General features: G+C 27.8%; 2 protein-coding genes across 2 annotated transcripts; both read right to left on the reverse strand.

Annotated features, from left to right (window-relative positions):
* Positions 1 to 676: 676 nt before the first annotated feature.
* On the reverse strand, positions 677 to 7672 carry Phum_PHUM411980 (smad7, putative; the record flags this gene model as incomplete). The annotated part of the gene is made up of 3 exons (XM_002428918.1): positions 677 to 687; positions 1264 to 1317; positions 7207 to 7672. The coding sequence occupies 3 exons, from the start codon at positions 7670 to 7672 to the stop codon at positions 677 to 679; spliced, it is 531 nt and encodes a 176-aa protein (XP_002428963.1).
* Positions 7673 to 13347: 5675 nt separating this feature from the next.
* Positions 13348 to 21267, reverse strand: Phum_PHUM411990 (glutamyl aminopeptidase, putative; the record flags this gene model as incomplete). The annotated part of the gene is made up of 13 exons (XM_002428919.1): positions 13348 to 13714; positions 13796 to 14004; positions 14090 to 14215; positions 14317 to 14603; positions 14681 to 14830; positions 14944 to 15098; positions 15174 to 15255; positions 15396 to 15567; positions 15696 to 15864; positions 19146 to 19493; positions 19688 to 19840; positions 20001 to 20199; positions 20961 to 21267. The coding sequence occupies 13 exons, from the start codon at positions 21265 to 21267 to the stop codon at positions 13348 to 13350; spliced, it is 2724 nt and encodes a 907-aa protein (XP_002428964.1).
* Positions 21268 to 23521: the final 2254 nt, after the last annotated feature.

Consider the following 23521-nt stretch of genomic DNA (forward strand, 5'->3'; position numbering starts at 1 on the left):
TTTTTTTTTCTTGTTTAAATTTCGAGAATCCGGGCCTGAGCTTTTTTTAAGTCTTTTAAAACATAAACTCACACTCGCGTTTGTTATATATATATATGAAAAGTAAACAAAATTTAATGCTCTCCTTTATTATTCAATGTTGTTCGTTTTATTCATTCGTTAATTCATTGGTGTATATACACACAAGCACGCACACGCACACGCACACACATTTTTTTTCCGTTTAAACGATTCAAAATCTTCCAAAAAAAAAAAAAAAAAAAAAAATTTTTTTTAATTTGTTAAAAACGATTCGACGCGCTTATATATTAAAATTTTATGTCGTTCAATTCACCTTCAAGAATAAAAGGAAATTTTGCCCACAATCACGCGTTTTTCCTTTTTCCATTACAAAAATCTCAAGGTATAGAAAAGAAAAGCGGCAAAAACTTATAATGTATGATATTTCCTGTTCGGATGTAAGACCGAATGAATTAATTATCATTATTATTATTAAACGCGAAGAAGATGAATCTATTTTTATACAATTCAATTATAACAAATCATGAGGACGACATTAGTTGTTAAATCCAAACATGAATAAAGTCTTGTCGAACGACTCTATATTTAGCCAATATATTTATATGCATACACATACATGCAAACAGTTGACAAAAACAACGACAAACAATTTTTATCAATGAATGCCTATCATTATTACAAATAATAATAATAATAATAATAATAAACAATCAGACTAAAAACATGGCGATAAAATCAATTAAATCGTTATTAAATAATAGTAAGAAGAAAAAAGAAGGTTAAATTTCGTTTGAAATTTTCATAACGAATTATTATTATTATTATTATTATTATTATTATTATTATTAATAATAAAACCTTCCCTCCCTCCCTCCTCTTCCCCCTTCTCCCTCCTCCAGGGAAACCCCCTTTTCTAAAAAAAAAATTTTTCCTCGAATAATTCGCACCTATTCGTAAAATAATAATAATAATAATAATAATAATAATAATAATAATAATAATAATAATAATAATAATAAAACTCGATGAGAAATTTCATCGTCGATAAAATACATAAAAAAGAAAAAATAAACGGAAGCGACGCGTTGAAAAAAAAAACTATAAGGTATACGAGTGTTAAAAATATTGAAAATGTAATTGTTATTAACAATAGTTTACTCATTCATTCATCATTCATTCATTCAATCATTCACTCAATCATTCATTCAAAAAATAATTAAAATAAATAAATAAAAAGCTTACCTTCAGGTTTTAAACACTCGCTAGCGAACCTACAATACGGTGGAGGAGGCGATTCTAAAAAAAAAAAAAAAACAAAAACAAAAACAAAAATAAAAAACAAAAAACAAAATAAAAATAATAAAAAAAAAAAATAAAATAAATAAATATAAATGCCATGGTAGCATGACTTTATTTTTTTACCCTTTTTATACGAAATAAAAAATTTTCCCACATTTTCCGATTTAATAAATGACCAAGTGCAAAAAAAGAACTTTCCTAAGACTATATATATATACAAATTTACTTATATTTATTTATTTTAAAACTGAAATTTTACACCTTTCATCACAATCGAAATTTACGTTCTAGTATTGAGAATACTCGACTTAAAAATTAAATCGAACGAAAAAAAAAAAAAAAAAAAAAAAAAAAAGAAAAAATCAAATAAATATTGAAAACTCAGCTACCTTCCTTCTTCTCCAATCAAAACTCTTGACGAATTGCAAAAAAAAAAAAAATCTTTTGATTGCACAGCATTGTTCAAATTCGAAACGGCTTTAATATATATATTCGAAAAAAAAAAAACAAAACTTGTCAATTCATGCTATTTATTTATTTATTATTATTATTATTTTTTTTTTCAAAATCATTTTCTCCTAACGTTTTATGCTAACGTTCTGCCATTCATTTGATTCTTTCATTTTGCAAACTGGGTCTTTGCTTATTTAAATACGACAAACGAAAACAACAATTTTAAAATGCAAAAAAAAAAAAAAAAAAAAAAATTTCAAAACCTTAAAACCGTGAACGAGTTATGAAAAATATTTTCACATACAACTCAAATTTACTACATCCGCCATGGTATACGAGCCATTTAATTTGCCATCACCCCTTTTTTATATCGAGACTCGAATTTCCGTTCTATAAATAAATAAATAAAAAAAAAAATCGAATGAAAAATCGTTTAATTTTCCCCCCCCCCCACAGTTTTCGAATAACAACTCCATCATGTTTACTAAAAAATTTTTATGAATGAAAAATTTATAAAAAATTTCCAACGTCGCAAAATGATTCTAACAACAACAAATCGGACAAATTTAAATTCAAAATAAATAATCAAAAAACGATAGAATACATAACAACAACAACAACAACAACAAAATTTCGTGTCGTTTGTTGTTTCGTATAAAAACGCGATGCCTTTTTTCCTTTTTTTTTGGTTTGGAATAATCAAAAATGCACCAAACGTATCTACTAGGTACTAACCCCCCAAATTTTAAACCTAAAATTAGTGTGGTCGGAATTTTTTTTTTTGTTTTTAAAAAAAAAAAAAAATTAAAAACTTTTTGGAATAACCGTCAGTCATTTCGGGTCTTATTTTTTTACTTTTTAACTAGGGTTAGTTTGAATTTTTTTTTTTTAAAAACAAAAATCATAACTATAAGATGACCTTATTTCAATTCGTTTAATAACGCAAAGTGAGTTATTTTAAGAATGTACGTGAAAAGCGACTTGCCTTGGCGCCACACAACACAGAATTCTTGACCTTTTGTACTTCATCCGGCGACAATCATTTAACTTTTTTTTTTTTTAAATTTTTCTATTTATTTATTATTATTATTATTATTTTTTAACCGATTCAACCCCCCGAATAAGTCGTAAAATGTCAGTCAGTCAGTCAATCAGTCAATCAGTCAATCACTTTTACAATCAATTTCCTCACAACGCAAGTCTTATTTAAATAAACATTTCGTCATTTTTTTTTTTTCTTTTGCACGTAAGGAGACTCCAGTCCAAAAAAAAAATTTGTTTTCAAATTTAAAATTTTAACGACTGTACCTCCACCATCATCATCATCATCATCATCAACGAATTCAAAAAATAATAATTGTCGTCGTCGTCACTAATTTTCACTCGACTGCAAAAAATGATAACGTTGATAATCGAGAGGAAAGAAAAAAAAAAACAAATGCACGTGTTAAATAAAGAAATAAAATATAAAAAAAAAAAAAAAAATTTCCCCAAAACTTTTCCACTTGATTCTTCTCTTCGAACTTCATTCGAACATTTTCCATCCGCGTAACCCAAATTTGCCCAAATAAATGCGTTCAAAATAAATTCAATCATTCAAATTAATTCCCGGAAATTATTAAAAAATCGATAATCATTCATTCATGAATTTTTTATTTATTTATTTATTTCTTTTGTGAATTTACTATAATTTTCGATGGAGAAATTTTATCGTGAATTTATCGGTTGATTCGACAGACGGGAGGGGGGGGGGTTCAAAATGAATTATTAAACACAATGAATAAAGAGAATGCCATTTTTTTTTTTTTTTTTCATTTCAAATATTTCAGAAAGTAAAATTAATGAGACAATGGTAACGGTATTCGACGATATGGTTTAAAATATAAATAAGATTAGCAAAAAAAAAAAAGAAAAAAAAAAACTAGAAATTCCACCAGAGCAAGTAAGAAAAAGAAATTTTTTTTTTTTTTTTTTTTTTTTTTCCCCCTTTAAATTCATGACATTGCCCCGATATGAATCGCCTTCATATTGAGACGTAATTACCTCGGTTGGCGCCATGACGAAGGTGGGTCGTCAGGCGGACAGAGACACCAGGCTGAAACTGAATTCAAGGCAGACTGGCAGACAGGCAGACAGTCTCGCTTAGATATCAATATGCTATTATGTATCTATCTATTCGTTTCATATTTTCATTTTTAACCTCGTAACTTCAACACTGTTTACACAACAACAACAACAACGGTACCACCACAATATCTTTCAATTTGTCCTTTTGTATAACTGACGACAACTGAATTTCACACACACACATACCACCCCCCCTTCTCTCTCTCTCTCTCCTCCCCCTTTCCTTCTTTCTTTGTTTGTTTCCGCTCCGACACGTGAAAACGTGAACAAAAAAAAAAAAAAAACAAAAAAAAATTCGAACCGATAATCAAAGTATTATACACACACACACATAAATATATAAAAGGTTAAGTGAAAAATGGATGTTGAATCGATTTTCACGGGAGGACTTGAAAGTAATTTTTCAAGGATTTTTTTTTTTTTTTTTGTAACCGAAGGCGCCAAGACAACTACACCGTAGGAGTGTAGTTGTAAAGATGCAGCAGGTGTAGATAATATACACATTTCCTAGACGTTAAATATACATATGCACATTTCCTCCTCCTTACACGACGTTCTCTAATCCTCTACCAACTGAACACGCGGTTTTTTTTTTTCCTTTCCTTTCTTTTCTTTTTAAACGAATTATTTACGAACCCCCTCTCCCCCCCCGCCCCGGGCAAAGTAACAAACAACAAAGAAATTTTATTCAGCTGTCGTTTTTTTTTCCTTTTTCTTTTTTTATTGGATTTGATATGTTTAGTTTTTCAACCACCATTATTAACATTCGTACGAGCGATTGGAACGTTCGAGAAGAATCGTCGCAGTTTAAGTACTCGATAAAAATATTTGAAACCCGATCGGTAATTTAATTTTCAAATGAGAAAGACAGAAACAAACAAAAAAACAAAAACAAACGTTTTACGCTACAAAAAAATCATTACCAACTTTCTTCATGTACTCTCCTCCTTAACGAGTTAATTCAGTTATTATTCATTCACAATTTAAAACATCCATTCGATCCATTCTCATAATCGAAGAGTAAATTAAAAAAAAAAAAAAAAAAACTATAAAGTTATTAAAAAAAAAAAAAAACATTAAACTCGTAATTGATTCGACAAAGATTTTTTTTTTTTAATTCGGAAAAAAAAAAACATTTATATAAAAAAAAAAAAAAAAAAAAAAAAAAACCGCCGGGGGCCGCTAATGATTGTTTCAAATTGAGTTCCCCATATGGAAAAAAAAAAAAAAAAAAAAACTTCCTTTTCCATATAAATTAACGCCCAATTTTTTTTTTTTTTTTATATTTTATTTTTATTTTTTATATCACAAATTATTTATTTATTTATTTTTTCGATTCGATATCAAATGAATGAAACCGGATTTTATGTGTAAGCAGTTAAAAAGGGTAAACGAATTTAAAAGTTTGAGTTCCAAAATATCATCATTATAAATGTTTTTTTTTTTTTTTTTAACGAACACGTCAAAGAACACAACAACAACAACAACAACCAACAACCAACCATATACACTCGATTAAAATACATTAAAAAAAAAAAAAAAAAAATTACGTGAAAATGGTTAAAAATATTACGTGATAAAATGGCGCCGCATTAATACGATACTGAGGTGTGAATGTCACACGGTCTGCGTGCTTTTATCGGTTTAGTAACAAGAAGGTCACTGTTGATTTCTAAATAAATATTATTCATGTATTATTATTATTATATATATGTACATATCAACATTTTCTTAAAAATTTTCCAAAAAAAAAAAAAAAAAATGGCCGAATTCGACAATGGTTTCCTACTCGTCTGTCGGTACCGCGGTGCGATAGGTACAACCGTTAACGAAAAAAAAGTAATTGAAACCCTTTCTCTCTCTCTCTCTCACACACAGAAATTGGTTGTCGTTTTTCTCTTTTTAAATACAAACCGAATATACCAAACAATTTTTTAGGTTTCTAATTTCATCGTACGAAAGTGATAATGTATTAAAAATATGAATAAATTGATAACCGAACGAAATAATAATAATAATAATAAATGATCGTCGGCTCCCTTAAATAAAAAAAATCCTGTTTAATGGGTTACGTAGTGCAGGCGCCACGAAAGGAAACGCGTACCTGTATGATGATTCAAACAACCATTCGTACAAACATTAAAAAACAACCAAGCGCCGTCCGACATCCGCCCGAGTCTGAAATTACGGTCTCTTATAAAATAAGTAAGTAGACTGACTATTGTTCCGTGTCGAGATACCATTAAAAATTTACACGCGGCCATTATTCGAACGAATTGTTCACCGTGCGATTGATATATAATAATTTTTATATGTAATTCGAACTTGGAAAATTAATTTAAATTAATTTTCCTTCTTTACAATCGAATCAAAATGGCAGAATCGAAGAGAATGGAAACATTGGGAGGGAGGGAACACCAAAAAAAAAAATCTGTCTAGGAATTTTCGTAGAAATTTTGATAGTTAGTACGCGTTTTTAAAAAGAAATCAAATTAAAGAGAAGAGAGGAAAAAAAAAGAAAAAAAAAATACTCCCAAAAATCGGAATTCTTTCGAAAAATAAAAAATAAAAAGTGTAATCCACGACGTCTTCAAATATAAAAAGACTACATTACGTGACCTTTATATTGCCTTTAAGCAGTCATTTAAAAATAAATTTTCTTTCTCTGGTATGTATGTTGACGGAACCGGAAGGCCTTCTTTAAGGAAACGCTTTTAAAAGCAATTTTTCTTTTTTTTTTTTTTGCGCCACTGCACCGAGTATTATTATTTTACATTAATTGTAATTAATTTGTTGTAATGTAACGAATTTTGTTTTTTTTTTTAAATTGAAAATTTTGGTATTCTATTTAGAATAATTATTAAATATTTAGAAACTAAGAACTTGTTCCTTACTTCATAGTTGTTCATTATTATTATTATTATTTATTTATAATACACATTTGGAAATTAAAACAATTAATTGATTAATGCAAAGAAAATTACTTGTTCGAAACACAAATACTATCATGTGCACTTGCAAACAATAAGAAATTAAAATGAATATCGAAAGAACAACAGAAATAAGTTGCCACAATTTTAAAAAATATTGTGATGACAATCGCATATCTATTTTACCCACATTTAATATGGATAAATCTTTTTGTAACTGATTAAAGAATTGATTAGTTTCTAATCTAATAGTTTTTAAAACTCTCATGAATCATAAATTACAATAAATTTTGAATATTATCTGTTGTGAAAAAAAAAAGCTTAAAAAAAAAAAAATAATTATCTAATTTAAAAAATAATTGTTTTGATAACTTACCTGGCTGACACAATCTACTCCAGTGATAGGGGTTAAGGCATGTATACACTGCATCCTTTGAAGAGCAACAACCTGGCAGTCTTCTTATTTGTGAAGATTCTCGTAAGCCAGGCCATCTCCACACTTGACAAGACAGTACATGAGGATCAACATCTGCAGTTCCGACAATGTCTCGAGGTAACAAAATGCATGCTGATAAATCAGCTCCTTTACTTTCGACAGCCTGAATTAACATTTCCAACTGATGCTCTTCCAATTTCTTTAATAAGTTAGTTCTCACTAGAATTTCAGTTCGACTGGCTCTACTATTGCAACATCCACAGCCCTCACTACTGGCATCGATATTAGAAAGACAACCATCAGGTTCCAGGTCAAACTCTTGAGTTTGACATGAGGTTTCATGCTCGTTTTTAATCCTTAATTTCCACAAACGTTTAATCAATGAGGTTCGCTTGCTCCGAAACATGAACCTTATAGTTTGTCTGACGCATCTGGATTGCGAGGCCACTTCGCCAATTTCCAAACAATAAAAACAAAAATTTTGATAAATCACAATAATGTAAAAGAATCTTGAGGTTTTTTGATTTAAAATGGTACACCATAACACGATTTTGGTAATCACACTCCCGGTTTCCAATTTCATACAAATGAAATATCAGTTGTTTCACGCAAAATTAATTACTAAAACGATTTATTACTTTTTTTTAATTTGTTGGCTCCCATAAAACAATACTAAGGCATACGTGGTTCATAAATATTTAAAAAAAAAAAAAAAAAAAATTTCAAAGAAATTTCTAGCGCATATAAAATTAAAATTTTATTCACTTTAATTTCATATTATGTTTTTGAAATGTACAGTAGAAAGGCACTTGAATAGCACAGTTATATTTGAAATCATCGCAATATCACATTATTCCTCCGGGTGAACATTATTTATCGAACCTTTTATTATTTAAGAAATAGCTAATACCACTATTTATTAAATTTATATAAAAAATACTAAAACACAGAGAAAAAACCTAAACACAACACTTCACAACCCCTTGCGATCGCTCGTCCTCAAACAGACTAAATTCACATTCGAAAATGGCGTCAAAGATTGTCGGACGATTGTTATTCTGGCGCCCCGACAGAGTGCGCTCTAATACGGCTGCGCAATTTTCAACGGTCTTCTGCTAATTTTTTTAAAACTTTTTTTTTTTTTTATTTAAAGTCATTAAATTTTTTTTTTTTTTTAATTTAACTTTAAAATCTTTTAAAAACAATTTAATTTAAATAAAGAATCTTAAAATTTTTTATTTACTTTTTCTATAAAAATACTTTTTCGAAGTTAAATTATTAATATTTTCGCTTTTTAAGAACCGTTATTCGTTGGAATTGCAAATCTTTGTGAGTTTTGCATAAATTTTATTTTTAAAACGTGAATTCAAATGAAAATGTTTAAAACTTAATTAAATTAAATATTAAATTTTAAATTTTATGTTTATTTTTATTTCAATCACCTACCCCACATCCGACATTAAAAAAAATTTGAGTTTACCTAAAAGTGGTGACGTCATTTATTTGTTCGAATTGTCGCGGTAAAACCTAGTAAACAAATTTTATTAATCACGTTAATTAAAAAGGAAAAAAACAAATTTTAAATTGTATAATAATAATAATAATAATAATCATTGTTATCGTCATTTGTTAAATAATTTTAATAGAAAATAAAAAAAGTTAATAAGGTTGCCGTATCAAAGCGTAGACACTAAGTTGTTGTTTATTTATTAGGTGGTAGGAGGATTTTTACTCGGTAAATTTGTAAAAATTCTTGTTTACGAAAAAATGATGACATAAAAAAACTAATGGCATTATTAAATAAAGAAGCTGCGGTCAAATTTCAAATATTTGAGGCGACGTGAGGTCCGACGCATGGAGACGCCGACGTCCAACATGGCCGACAGCCAACATGTTGTCGCCCTATTCTGGAGCCTGTTATCCCAGCTTCTAAAATATCCAGGCGCCATGAAACAACAAGACAATATATAAAATTTTTAACAATTTTTTTTTTTTTCTTTTATAGAGGAAAATAGACAAACAAACTTAATATTAAAAGTGAATTTCTAAAATTAATGGGAAAAGCTCAAACAGGCATCATCACATGAACCACTTGAGTTGAATTTTTCCGAAAACTTTTAAGCCTATATTCACAACAAATTAATGTTTTGAAAAAAATTCCTTTCTAACGGTATTTTTAAAGATAATTATTAACAAATAATTAATAAATTAATAAGTAATACAAATTAATCTGTAGAAAATTACAAATAATCACATTATTTTTAAAAAATATTATTAATGCAAAATAAAAAAGTCATTTTGAAAAACAAAGCGTACGCTTAAAACAAAAATTTGAAATCTAAATCCACGACTATTTTTTTCTAACGGTCGTTTTGTTTACAAATTTTTCACTTCAAGTTTCTCATCGGAATATTTTTGAAAACTATAAGGAAACAACAATAATTATAAATGAATTATTATTATAACTTGTTTAATAAGGCAGGTGAGATAAAGATAAAACCACAACTGTTGAGTTTATTAAAAAATAGCAAATATTATTGTAATCAGGTTATACCAAGGGGTTGTTCCAATCCTTCTTGACTTCAAAGGCTTACCGATGGCGCCAGACATGAGGTAATACCCTCAATTATGATTATCATTCGTGTGTCATGTCCGGTACGTGGTATTCACAGCATATTCAGGTGTGCATTACATTTTTTTTATCGAATAACATTATTTTACTTGTTGCATAAACATTCATTATGAACACACATGCAATCTTATGACCTTATTTTAAAAATATAAAATTCAATCATGCCAATTGATTTAAATAATTTTTTTTTACAGTTATTTTCTTCAATGTTGTATATAGTATACAGCAAGTGTTGGTTGGGTACCTGAAAAAAAAAAAAATAAAACAACAATGCAAAAAGAAATAATAACAAGAATAAAAAAAAAGAAAGGTCTGATCCTAACCTCCACCATAATTATTTAAACCATGCTGGTAGTAGTTATTATAATAACATCGCGACCATGTCATTGAACATGTCATTGAAAACTTGTGATTTTCCCTCCCCCTCGCCCCTCAGGAATTAAATAATAATAATAAGTATTACTTGTAAAGGAGACGGAGAGAGAGAGGAGGAGGAGGAGGAGGATAAAAAAAAAATAATAATTCTATAAAATTTTGAATTTTGAAGCAAAATTATATGATTTTATCTATCGGTCGGTTGAAAAAAAAACAAAAAAATTTTTTTTTTTTTTTAAATTACCCAAAATCACAGTGGAGGCAGACACACGTGGAAGAGGAGCATACATCACTTACCTATCCTTTTTACCATGTAATTATTATTTCTTACTCTCCCCCTCCCCCACATACAAAATAATTCAAAGCGTGTTATTATTTATTATGGTATTACAAAATAAAAAAAAAAATAAGAGAGAAATCCTATGTAATATTTAAAAAAAAAAAAAAATAAACAACAAACGATGGAAAAATAATTGAAAATGTCGCGTTGTATAAAAAAAAACAACCGAAAAACTGTTAAAAATCATTAAAATAAAATAAGAAATAATAATAATAATAATAATAAATTTTATAGGTTTTTAAAAGGTAGAAATAAAATTAAAAAAAAAAAAAAAAAATTATTTATAGAATCGTAAAAATAACACTACTGTTAACTCCTCGTTATGTATCATTTATTGTTGCAGATTTTTGTTTGTTAATAAAAAAAAAAAAAAAAAGGAAGAAAAAAAAAACCTAAAAGGAAAACACAAAGGAAAAGAAAAAAGATGAAAAAGTCATTGTTGTTATTAAACGAATGGGGATTTTTTTTTTTTTGTTAAACAAAAAATGAGAGACGAGACACCATGAATGCGACTTTCAGACTTCAGACTGGTTTCAACCCCAACTGTGACTATTGGCGCCCCTTTTAATAATGCAATATCTAGAGGTTAATTTACAATATAAACACAAATTCATTTTGGACATTTGAGTATACACACACACTCAAAGTCCGGCAAAATCAAAATAAACAATAATACAACCAACCCCTTTATGATAACCAACCCTTTTCTATAATATAAAAATACAATAATAAACAAGCAAGCGCCATTTTTTATTTAAAATTTGATAATATAATTATTATTATTATTATTATTGTATTTAAAAAAAACAATTAATTACCCTTAATGAAAAAATCACCAAGGATTTAAAATAAAAAATGGCGCCGATTTGTTGTTTATTTACAAAAACATGATAATTACGTTGGAAAAAAAAAGTTTTTTTTTAATAAAATACATATTAATAAATATTAAATGATAAATGCGAACTAAACCGAATGTATTATTATTATTAATATTAATATTAATAAAAAAAAATGCCACATCTCTCGAGGAAGTTCCTTGGAGAAGAAGAAGAAGAAGTTGAGGAATATCTTTGGTGTCGCCCTTAAGTCTATTTGAAAAACAGGCGTCATTATTCGACATACGTCGCGACGTTTGAAGATTTTGAGATGTCGTTAAACGGCAGGCGCCCTTTCTTGTTTCCGTGGTGCCTCCTTGGTTCGTTACTCGTCTTCTACGACTAATTTATATTTTGCCACCTTCCGTTAAGGGACAAAAGGGTAAACAGGGGGAGGGAGGGGGGAGGAGGAAGAAGGGGGGAGAGGTGGGAGGTGGGTGGATGAGTGGGTGGGAAGATGAAAATAATCTCCATCCTATTTTTTTTTTTTCATACCGTCAACATCGTAAATGATATTTATTTTCGGGGGACAAAAACAAAATAATAATAATAATAATAATAATAATAATAATAATTTTTCTTTTTTTTATCGAACCGGAAAAATTTTTTTTTTTTTTTTTCAATAATTTTCTTATATTGCAATTTTAACATAATCAAAACCTTTCCTTTTTTCCTTTTTGAATTCAATAATAAATTTTCAATTTTTGATATGTCGTTTATAAATTGACTTTTCCTCTCTCTCTCTCCTTCCCTCTCACTCTCTTTCTCTCTCTCTTTTTAAATATTATTGCTTTTTTTTTTTTTTTTAACAAAAGTTTATTACGGTTAAAATTCTAGTTTCTTTTCCCCATTTTTTTTTTTTTTTTTTTTTTTTTTTTGAAAAATGTTATGGATGAAGATGATTTCATATGAAGAAGATATTTGACGCCACAAATGTAACTACAACAACAACAACAACAAGAGTCTTAGTTAAGTCTCGTCGGGTATCCTAGTCCATTCGGCGGCTCCTCCTTTCTTCATTTTTCTTCTGCTTTTTTTTTTTTTTTTTTTTTTTTTTTTGTTATTTTTCGCAACTGACGCCGCCAAGAATCTCCGACGCCGCTCGCACTTTCCCCTACTTTTACTGTCATTTCAATGTTTTCATTTTTATAAATTAATGACATTTGATTCGCAAAGGACAAACAAACATTATTTATTATTATTATTATTATTATTACTATTACTATTACTATTATTAACCGTTAAAATTAAAAAAATTTGAATTTGAAACTTGATTGAAATTTAACATTTTTTTCCCCCTGCAAATCCATACAAAATAATTTTAAAAAATTTAATGTGGTCCGAGAGAGAGAGAAAGAGAGACAGAAAAAGAGAAAGAGAAAGAGAAAGAAAGAGAGAGAGAGAGAGAAAGAGGGGGAAGAATAAAAATACCGGTAAAACTCAAAATTATTATAAATAAAAATTTGTTTTGTTTTGTTTTTTTTTTTTTTTAACAATATAATAATACTTACATAATTAGTCTTGAATTAACTAATAATTTTTCTTTTCTCCTGTTTTAATAACTTACATTAATTAAAAATTATTGAAATTTATAAATAAAAAACGAGCAGAGTCCAAATAGGAGAATGCTTTGCGATGCCGTCGAACCCGAACTGAAATACACTTTGATGTCTTTTACTTTTTTATTGTACCAAACTTCGTTACTTTTGACGACGCTCAATGCGCTGTCGAGTACTTCGTGGGGTACTTTTGCTATCGGTGAATTTTTAACTTTTTCTATCAATGTTTTCATCTGTTGGGGAAAAAAAAAAAATAATTTTTTAAATTTAATTTCGATTTTTATTTAAATAAATGAAATTTCAAATGAAACTTACTCTCGCTATGTATTCGTGAGAATGTAATTTAACGGCTATTCCTTCGATGGCTCTACCTAGAGGATTTATTCCACCGTACCTGAAAACAAAAAAAAAAAAATAAATAAATTTTTCGTTTGTGATTCGTTCGTGGAAATCGAATCGATCGCAATGGGATGCCAAGCGACTCGACATTTTTTTTCTTCTTCTTCTTCTCGATACAAACTTTTTAGAGATGGTTTCGAAATTGTTTTCGACAAATTTAAAAGCTACTTCAACGTTTTTAAAAGCTCCGTTATATACGGAGGATAGAGCAAATGTTAAATCTTGTTCACGTATGTGCGAATCCGATTTGAGCGTTTTGTTCAAATACCTGAAAAATTTTAAAATTTTTAAAGCGAATAATAAATTATTGTTTATTATTATTATTATTATGTTTATTATTTAATCTTACTCTTCGGCGATTGTCGTATCGTTCGTGCAACCCAACACGTTCAAATACATGAGTTTTCTAGAACTTTCTTTCTCATCTTTGTACATGTCAAAAACTTTGTCCCAATTTTTAGCGTTTGTTCTTATAGCCGTGCAGAGAATGACTTCTTCCGTTTCCGGATATTTGGATGCTCTTAAATAAAAAACAAAACATTTTAAATTTAATAAATTCTTCTTTTTTTTGTTTTTCTTTCTCTTCCACTGAAACATTTTGAAATGTTATTTACGATTCGAATAAATCCATAGCTCTTTTAACGCAAGGAACATGATTCAATAAACACGCCCATCTGGAAATTTGAACTGCCATAAGTTTGTCTAAATGTTCTTCGTGAGTGCTGTTTAATTCTTGAAAATGAGGTTGAACTAAATCCAAGACGTAATTCTAAAAAATATTAATTCAACACTCATCAAATAATAATAATAATAATTTTTACACACATATATATATATATTTATACCAAATAATATTTTGGGGTACGGTACCTTAAGCCTTTTGTCTAAAACTTCATCGTGTGATAATTTTGACATCATAAATTCAAATGCTCTCAGAGCAGTGTTCCATACGACGTAACTTTTTTCTCCCTTCAAATAACTTGAAAGTGTGAATGCCGTACTGTAATCGATGTAATCCTTTTGTATGGATCTGGCTAAACTGAACACGTCGTTGACTAGCTGAGCTCTGTTAAGGACGTGAATTTTTTCGTGGGTTTTACGTAGGACTTCGGCAAGTACGAGCCAATGATTCTTTTCGTAGTTAACTCTGTAATAACCTGTGAAAAATAAATCGTGGCTTTTAGTCAGTTAATGTCATCGAATCATTTAAAATGTTAACAAAAAAGAAAATCACCTGCTTGTTGATTATTCAAAACAAACCAATTTCCAGATATATTGATTGTAAGTGGGTCGTTTTCTAACCAATATTTTGCCCCCGGGGAATTACTCGAACCTTTTTTTGAATACGTAATTGGAATGTAATATGTTTCAGGTGCTTTTGCTTCTTCCCAAAGGAATCGGTTTTGAAAAAAATGAAAAAAAAAATGCGTTAATTTACATTTTTTACACGTTGAAGTTTTTATTTAAAAAAAAAAAAAAAAAAAAAAAAAAAAAAACTTACTTGAGTTAAAGTGTAATTATCTCCATTCTTTTTCACTTGAACAACCGGGTATCCAGGTTGCGAATGCCAGGTTTCGAAAAATCTAACATCCATTTTAGCCTCTTGTTTAAAAGCATTATACAAATCGTTAGGGTTTACAGGTTTTTGAGCACTGAAAAAAAAATTTATTCGTTAGTCCAACGAATATTATTTAAATATTATTTAAATTTATCATTTTCGCACTTACTTGACTTTAACGTAAGTAGCTAAACTTTTTCGAAATGTATCCGGTTCGAGACTCATATCCCACATTCTCAAAACGGATCCACCTAAAAGTAAACAAAAAAAAAAAAAATAAAAGTTAACAGCCATGAAAATAATACTTTAACCAGTTTAAATAATATTTTTTCCAAATAAATAATTATTGTAAAAGAATACACAACTATTACAATTACATAATTTTATCAACCTTTTGCATAAGGAACATCATTAAAAGCTGCCGCAATAAGATTTTCATTTCCAATGCGATGTGTCATGGCTTTAGAAGCGACAAAACCATCAGTTTCAAAAGCTCTCGCATGAACTTCTCTCACCAACATTTGATGTAAATATTTCCAATCGGAAGTTCCAATTTCATTTAACTAAAACAATTATGTCTTTTTTGAGTTTTTTAAAATGAAAAAAATTTTTTTTCTTCGATTTGGTTATAAAGAATCAAATTAAAATTGAAAGTAATTTTTGTATTAAATTATACCTTATCTGCGATAACATATGAAACATAAGTCGCAAAAGCTTCATTAAGCCAAATGTAATCCCAAGAATCAAGAGTAACCAAGTTTCCAAACCACTGATGTACTAATTCATGAGTAATTGTTAAAATGTTTGATTGTTTCGGTGCGACTGTTCCATTTTTTTCATTAATAAACAAAGATTTTTCTCTGAAAAAAAAAAAAAAATATATATTGTTATGATCCCGTACTCAATATTCACATTTTCAAATTTTTATAAACAAAAGACTGGCGACGAACTCGAATTGTTCTTCTTTAGAAGCGAAGCTTCTAAAGACTCCTTCTTTTATTTTATTTGCAAGTGTTTGCTAGTTCCCATTGTTGCTCGTTCGAAACAGTTGACTGACGAAAGACCAAAGTAATATAGGCAAGCTACACCGCTTGGCGTCGGTTCATTTTGATTTTTAGTCTAGCTGTAATAAGTTCTTGTTTATTAATATTAGTTTTGTGATAGTTTTAAGTGCTTGTTCATTACTTACAAAAATAAAGAACGAACCGAATATAACATATTAAAATTTTGGCGCAGTCGATGAAGGATCATTCTGAACGACAAGAAACCGGAGAATTCTTAAGTAATTCGTTTCATGTTGGTGGGTTTTAACTCTTTATCAGAATTTCTTTATACTGTAAGTAGTAGTTAATAGGTAACTCATTTTGTGAACAATGCCTAAACTTGATCAACCTGTTTTCAACCCATCCCAAATACCCCTTGATTTCTTGTGTAGTCTAGTTCCTAATTTCTTTTCCGGAGAAAGGAACCAACTTAACGCATTTATTGAAGATTGTGATAATGCTATCGAATTGTCCTCTGAAGAGAATAAGTATCCACTCTTCAGATTCATCTACTCCAGAATCACTGGTAATGCCAAGAATCGAATTTCTTTGTACGATTTGGATAATTGGGATGATGTAAAAAAAAAACTAATAGAATTATATCAAGACAAGAAACCCCATAGTCAACTGATAAAAGAATTGATTAATCGCAGACAAAAATCAACATGTATCCACTGTGAAGATAACACAAAAATTATGGAAGGCGTCTATTTGTCACGTGCCATCGTTAAAGTAAACAATAACAACGAGGCTTACGCCACCATTTTGAATACAAGAACGACTGATGAAACAATTGAACCAATCACAGTTCGCCTTGAGAAAGCTTCAAAACAGCGTTTCCAAATAAAAAGTCTAGAACCACGACATAAAAGGAAATCAATAATAAGTAACCATTTGAGGTTAGAGCATCTTAATGAAGAAGAAAAAACATCAACAGTTAAAATTTGTGAATCTTATTCCGATATTTTCCACTTACCCGGAGATTATTTAAGTTCGACAGAGGCAATTGAGCATAAAATCAATACTATTAATGAAAATCCTATTTATACTAAAACTTACAGATATCCTGAAATACACAAAAGAGAGGTTAACAAACAGGTGACCGATACGCTGAAACAAAACATTATAAGACCTTCCAATTCTCCTTGGTCGTCTCCATTATGGGTTGTTCCAAAAAAATCTGATGCTTCTGGAGAGAAGAAATGGAGAGTAGTAATTGATTATCGAAAATTGAATGAAGTTAAAGAGAAAACAGATCCTTTACCAGAATCCAAACTTGAAGTTGAAGAGAAAACAGATCCTTTACCAGAATCCAAACTTGAAGTTGAAGAGAAAACAGATCCTTTACCAGAATCCAAACTTGAAGTTAAAGAGAAAACAGATTCTTTACCAGGATCAATTCCTGCTCAAGAGGAAAAAGCACCCTCTACAAATTTATCTAAGAGAAAGGCTAAAGAAGCACCCTCTACAAATTTATCTAAGAGAAAGGCTAAAGAAGCACCCTCTACAAATTTATCTAAGAGAAAGGCTAAAGAAGCACCCTCTACAAATTTATCTAAGAGAAAGGCTAAAGAAGCACCCTCTACAAATTTATCTAAGAGAAAGGCTAAAGAAGCACCCTCTACAAATTTATCTAAGAGAAAGGCTAAAGAAGCACCCTCTACAAATTTATCTAAGAGAAAGGCTAAAGAAGCACCCTCTACAAATTTATCTAAGAAAAAGGCTAAAGAAGCACCATTACTTCCTAAAAATAAAAATAAGAAAAAAGGTCTAAAAGTAAAAGAAGAAAGATCATCCATACAGAATTCAAAACCTAAAAATCATCCTAAAGCTGAAATTCAAAAGGAAACAAAAATTTCAAATAAAAATATAGGAGCTACTAAAAAAATTCACAAGCATAATTTTGGGAAGCATACTAAAAAGCGGAAATGGAATTCCAGTACCAAGAAATCTAGGAAGAAAGCATCCATTCTTATGTCAACCGATTTTCACGAAGAGAGTATTCCTGAGGTAAAGCTATTTTTACTAAGTAAAGTTCACCTATCGTCTAATGAAAAAGAGAAGATTCAAACCAGTCAAAAATTAGCAAGAGGAAATCTAAATAAAAAACTTAGTCCTGAATTTAAAGATCCATACGAGGTCAAGAAAAAATCTGGCAAAAATGTTTTATTAAAAATCCGTAACAAGGAAGTTAACAACACAAAACCGTGTTCTGAGTAGTTGATCTAAAGAGAGAGAAATCCAAAATAATAATAATTTAATCCTTTTATTTTCCCATACAGCTAATCATCATTTATTTTATTATTAATCCATTTATTCTTTTTCTAATCATTATTTATGTTTCCTATATAAAATTTTTATATTTTTCCAGAACTTATGTCAATTTTGTTTCGAATTTCATGTTTCTTGATTTTATTCTTTTACCCTTACTCTTTGTTCACTAACGAGTATTGCCTAGGAAAGGTTCTACTACTTGCAGCTATAAAGCTTAAAATTATGTTCCTGATAAGAAGCCAATGTGAAGAGATACAACAGTCTACCATACAGAAGACATAGCACCTACTACTACTCAAGGAGTTTCAACCTGGACGGAACCATTCAGAACCCGACATAGGAAGCTGTCAAATCCAAACAAGAGGAGAAAACAAATTCTTTTTCAAATAATTGTTTTCCGTCTTAAGGGGGGAGGTGTTATGATCCCGTACTCAATATTCACATTTTCAAATTTTTATAAACAAAAGACTGGCGACGAACTCGAATTGTTCTTCTTTAGAAGCGAAGCTTCTAAAGACTCCTTCTTTTATTTTATTTGCAAGTGTTTGCTAGTTCCCATTGTTGCTCGTTCGAAACAGTTGACTGACGAAAGACCAAAGTAATATAGGCAAGCTACACCGCTTGGCGTCGGTTCATTTTGATTTTTAGTCTAGCTGTAATAAGTTCTTGTTTATTAATATTAGTTTTGTGATAGTTTTAAGTGCTTGTTCATTACTTACAAAAATAAAGAACGAACCGAATATAACAATATATATATATATATATATAATAATAAATTTAAAGTAATTTTTGTTTAAATACTGCTTTTAATTGTAAAATTTTACCTGAATAATATAAGACCCCAATTTTCCATGGCACCAGCTGAGAAATCAGGTATTCCCACTTGATCAACTTTTTCAAAAGCATAGCCTGTTTGTAAGTATTTTCCAAGTTCTTTGACAGCATTTAAACCTGCTTTCTGACTTAAATGAGCATGACCTTTTCGAATTGTGTCATTTCTACCATATGTTGTGATGAATCTTTTAGGACTCATTGCTTCTGGATATTTGCTTTCAAATTCAAGCGATTCTGTTTTAGCAAAATCAGATATAGTAAATGCAACTAAATAAGTTGACATAGGAATCGATGTTTTGGCACATTGAACAGTCACATTTTCACCGTTTTTCAAAACCCTGCGATTTGGAAAAAAAATTTTTTTAAAAATAAAAAATTTAAAAGACATGAAAAATTTTACAAATTTTCAAAGATTGTGTAAGATCTTTATAAATAATAAACATTTAATATATAAATGAAAAAAATATTTTAATTAAATTTAATGAATTTTATTCCTTCAATAAAATTTCTGTTAAAAACTAAGTATACTTACTTCTCGATTGGAGTATTACACAAAACGTGGTATCCTTCTAAAGCTTTCGGATATGAAATCGAAACTTTAAAATGAGCTTTGAAAGCTGGCCAGTCTACACAAGGGAAAGCTTTCCTTGCAAATATGGGTTCAAAGTGAGTAGTAAGCAACCACCTGAAACATTTAAAGTCAGACGATTAGTTTTTTAATTTAAAGCATGAAATTTTTTTATTAAATAAAGTAAAAAAAAAAAAAGTATTTTTTTGACAGAAAGTATATTAGTTCATTAATAAGAGTATTAAAATTAATACTAAAATTGAAATTTTGATTAAACCTCTTTTTTCCATCTGTTCCTGTATAAGAACTTCTGTAAAATCCAGACATATCATTTCCAAATGTGTTTTCAAAATCAATGATAATTTGATATGAATCATAATCTTGTTTGAATGAGTCTTTGCATTGAACTGTGAGTACACCATTTGCAAGATCGTGTTCAAAATCATTCAATTTAGTAGAATTATACTCGCTTTTGCCTAAAATTAAATTTATTACGTAATAAGTATTACGATGATATGCCAATAATTAAACCAGAAATAAAATTGATAAAAAAATAATTTTTTATGAAAAAATGTAATCGTTTAAAAAAATAAAAAAAAAAAAAAAAACTAATCATATAGTTATTTAAAAATATTAGGTAGAAATTTCAGATATTATATCTATTGAAATAAATCTTACAAAACAATTTTAAGTATCAACTGAAATCATTTGATTATCATATTATCAATAAACTGATAAGTAGTAAATAATAATTTTTTTTTTTTTTTTGATAAAATATACATTGAATTGTTAATAAGATATTTTTTTAGATAATGTAAATTTTTCAACTTTGACTCCATTTTATTATTACAAACAAAATTATATCATAGAGTAATAAAAATCGTTTTACCCGAAAATCGATTATTTACTCTGTGATTTTAAAAAAATCTAAACGTACGATTGATTTCCCGCGATTTCTCTATTATTATTACACAAAACAATTATTTACGAAGTTATTTTTTTTTGGAAAATATATATAATTTCAAGATGTTTTAATTTAAAAACGTTTCGAGAAAATAATAATAAATTATTAGTTTTACGGTTTTAAGTAACAAAAAAAATATCAATTACTACTAATTGAAATTGAATTGAATTTTTCATAGAGGTAATAAACCTCTTATTTAAATTCAAATTTTATAACGTATTTTTTTTATAAAGCAAATATTATATGAATGCGTGTTGAAAATTATTTATTTACCCATAATTTCAACATTGTTGACAACGGTTTTAGGAGAAGCATTGATGAGGAAAAAAAAACTTTTCTTAGGCGGAAGTAAATGAAACGTAAAATTAATTTTCACAGTTCCTCTAAATGTAAGTTCTTCATTTTCTTTGGCATCTTGATAATGTTTTTCAGTTGTTTCAACGAATAAATCATATTCCGATGGTATAATATCAACTTTTATTGGAACATTGTCCTTCGAAATTACGTTCGCATGTGTGAACAGTGTGACAAGTGATACGTATACCAAAATGCAATAAATCACAATATTTAAATAAGACATGATTTCTCACGTATCACTACAGAAGTAAAAAAAAAAAAAATAACAATATTATACCAATAAATAATACTTTTTAAGATTTTTATAAATCATTAATTAAAAATATATATTTTTTTTAATCACTATTCAATATATATGATGCATAAAATGAAAACACACAAAATTTTTTAACTTATTACCATTACATATGTAAGTATATGTATATATATATTAAAAAAAAAAACAAAAAATTTTCATACAAACTTTTCTTACCTGATTCAGATCAGCAACAGTAAAACAGAAGGTTTAAATATTACTTTTATACATCCTTGATTAAAAGATAAAACAATTCACAATCAAAAGATAAAGGAATAGGCTTATAAGTCTTCCCAAAGACCTGACTATGGCAAGTATCAAAATTTTTCTAATCGATTTTTCTTGTAAGTATAGTGTTTTTAATAGGTATGTTTGATCACACATGATTCATCAATTTTTTTTTTTTTTTTTTTTTTTTGCTATACTATTTGTTAACATTACCCTCGTGTAGTAGGTTTTCAAATTTAAAAATTTTTACATTTTTAATAAAATAAATTTTACTTTTCCAGAAGACAAAGTTAAGAAGATTACATTGATACTGTTTAAATATGAATTTTGTTTAAAAAATATTTTTACATTTATTAATCAATTAAATCCTTATAATTTTTTTTTTTTTTTATAAATAAAATCAAATGTTGTTAAATGACAAGATGTTAACAAATGACAACATGATTGTTATTAATTTTTAACGATGGATTTTATGAAGAACTAAATAACAGAAAAGAAGAAAAAAACAGAAAGAAAAAAAAAAACAGAAATAAAAGTTTTATTTTTTTATATGTTACATAAGAAGAGAAAAAAAATTACAATTAAATTTATTGGATTGCAATTTTTTTGAACATAAACATAAACATAAACATAACAACATGTTGTGTCAAATATTTTTTTTGTTAATAATAAATTGTTATAAAAATTATTGTTTCACACAATAATTTTTTCACAACATTATCATCGTATAAGAAGAAAATTTAAATTTTTTATTTTTATTATTGGTAAATAATAAATTTTTTATTTTTAAATAATAATAATAATTAATTACTTTCTCTTTTTAATGTCTCGAAATCATCTCTCTCTCTCTCTCTCTCATTTTGATTTGAGGGCTTAAAAAAATTAGTTTTAGATTTTATTAATAATATTGGGCTCAAATGTTACGAACGAACGATAACAATTTTTTTTTTTTAATAACTGATAATAATAAATAAAAATAATAATAATAATAATAATAATAATAATAATAATTAAATTTTAATCGATTTTAAGATTTCGATCTCATTTTAATTTTTTTTTTTTTTATTTGCAAATTTTTATTTGGTTTTACAACAAACAATCCAAGTCGACATAAATGGAGAAAAAAAATAAAAAGAGAGAAAGAAAATGAAAGTGAATTTATTTTAATAACATAAAAAGAGAGAGAGAGAGAGAAAGAAAGAGAAAGTGAAAAAAAGAGAAAGAGAAGGTAAAATAAGACGTGAACAGACACCTGATTTCAAAACGTCTTTCTTTTATATATTTATATTCACGTTGTTGTCCAGTTTTAGTCGTTGCGTGAAAAAAGCAACATCGTTTTCATATCGTTCTATATCACGGCTAAAATTTATTTTTTTTTTTTATTATTATTTTAGTTTTAGTTTTAGTTTTTTATTAAATAATTAGTGGAGGAAAAAAATAAGCATTCGAGTGAAATTAATTACTTAATTCAAAAAAAAAAAAAAAAAATGTTTAAAATAAAAATATAAAAATAAAAGATTTTTTAAAACAACAACAACAATTTTTTTTAAGGTATGGAAAATATTTATTACGTATATTTTTCCTTTATTTATTTATTTATTTCCATAAAGGTTCCATTCCTTTTTTTGCGTCGTTTAAAATAAATAAATAAATAAATAATAATGGTGATGATTATTATTTTTAAAAAATTTATTTGTTATTATATACATAACAACGTAATAAAATTTTTAATATAATAATAATAACGACCGGTTTAAAATTTTAATGATAATAATAATAATAATAATTTAACTATTTACACTCGACGTGGATTATTTAAAAAAAAAAAAAAAAAAAAAAAAAAAAAAAAAGGAAAAATTTAAACTTATCAACAACGTCATGTTTGATTGTGTGTGTGTGTGTGTGCGTGTGTGTGTTTTTATTCTATATAAAATTTTTGCTGCCATTTTGCATT

Source organism: Pediculus humanus, genomic scaffold (genome assembly GCF_000006295.1).
Source record: "Pediculus humanus corporis 1103172108180 genomic scaffold, whole genome shotgun sequence".
In the NCBI taxonomy this organism is placed as follows: Eukaryota; Metazoa; Arthropoda; class Insecta; order Psocodea; family Pediculidae; genus Pediculus; species Pediculus humanus.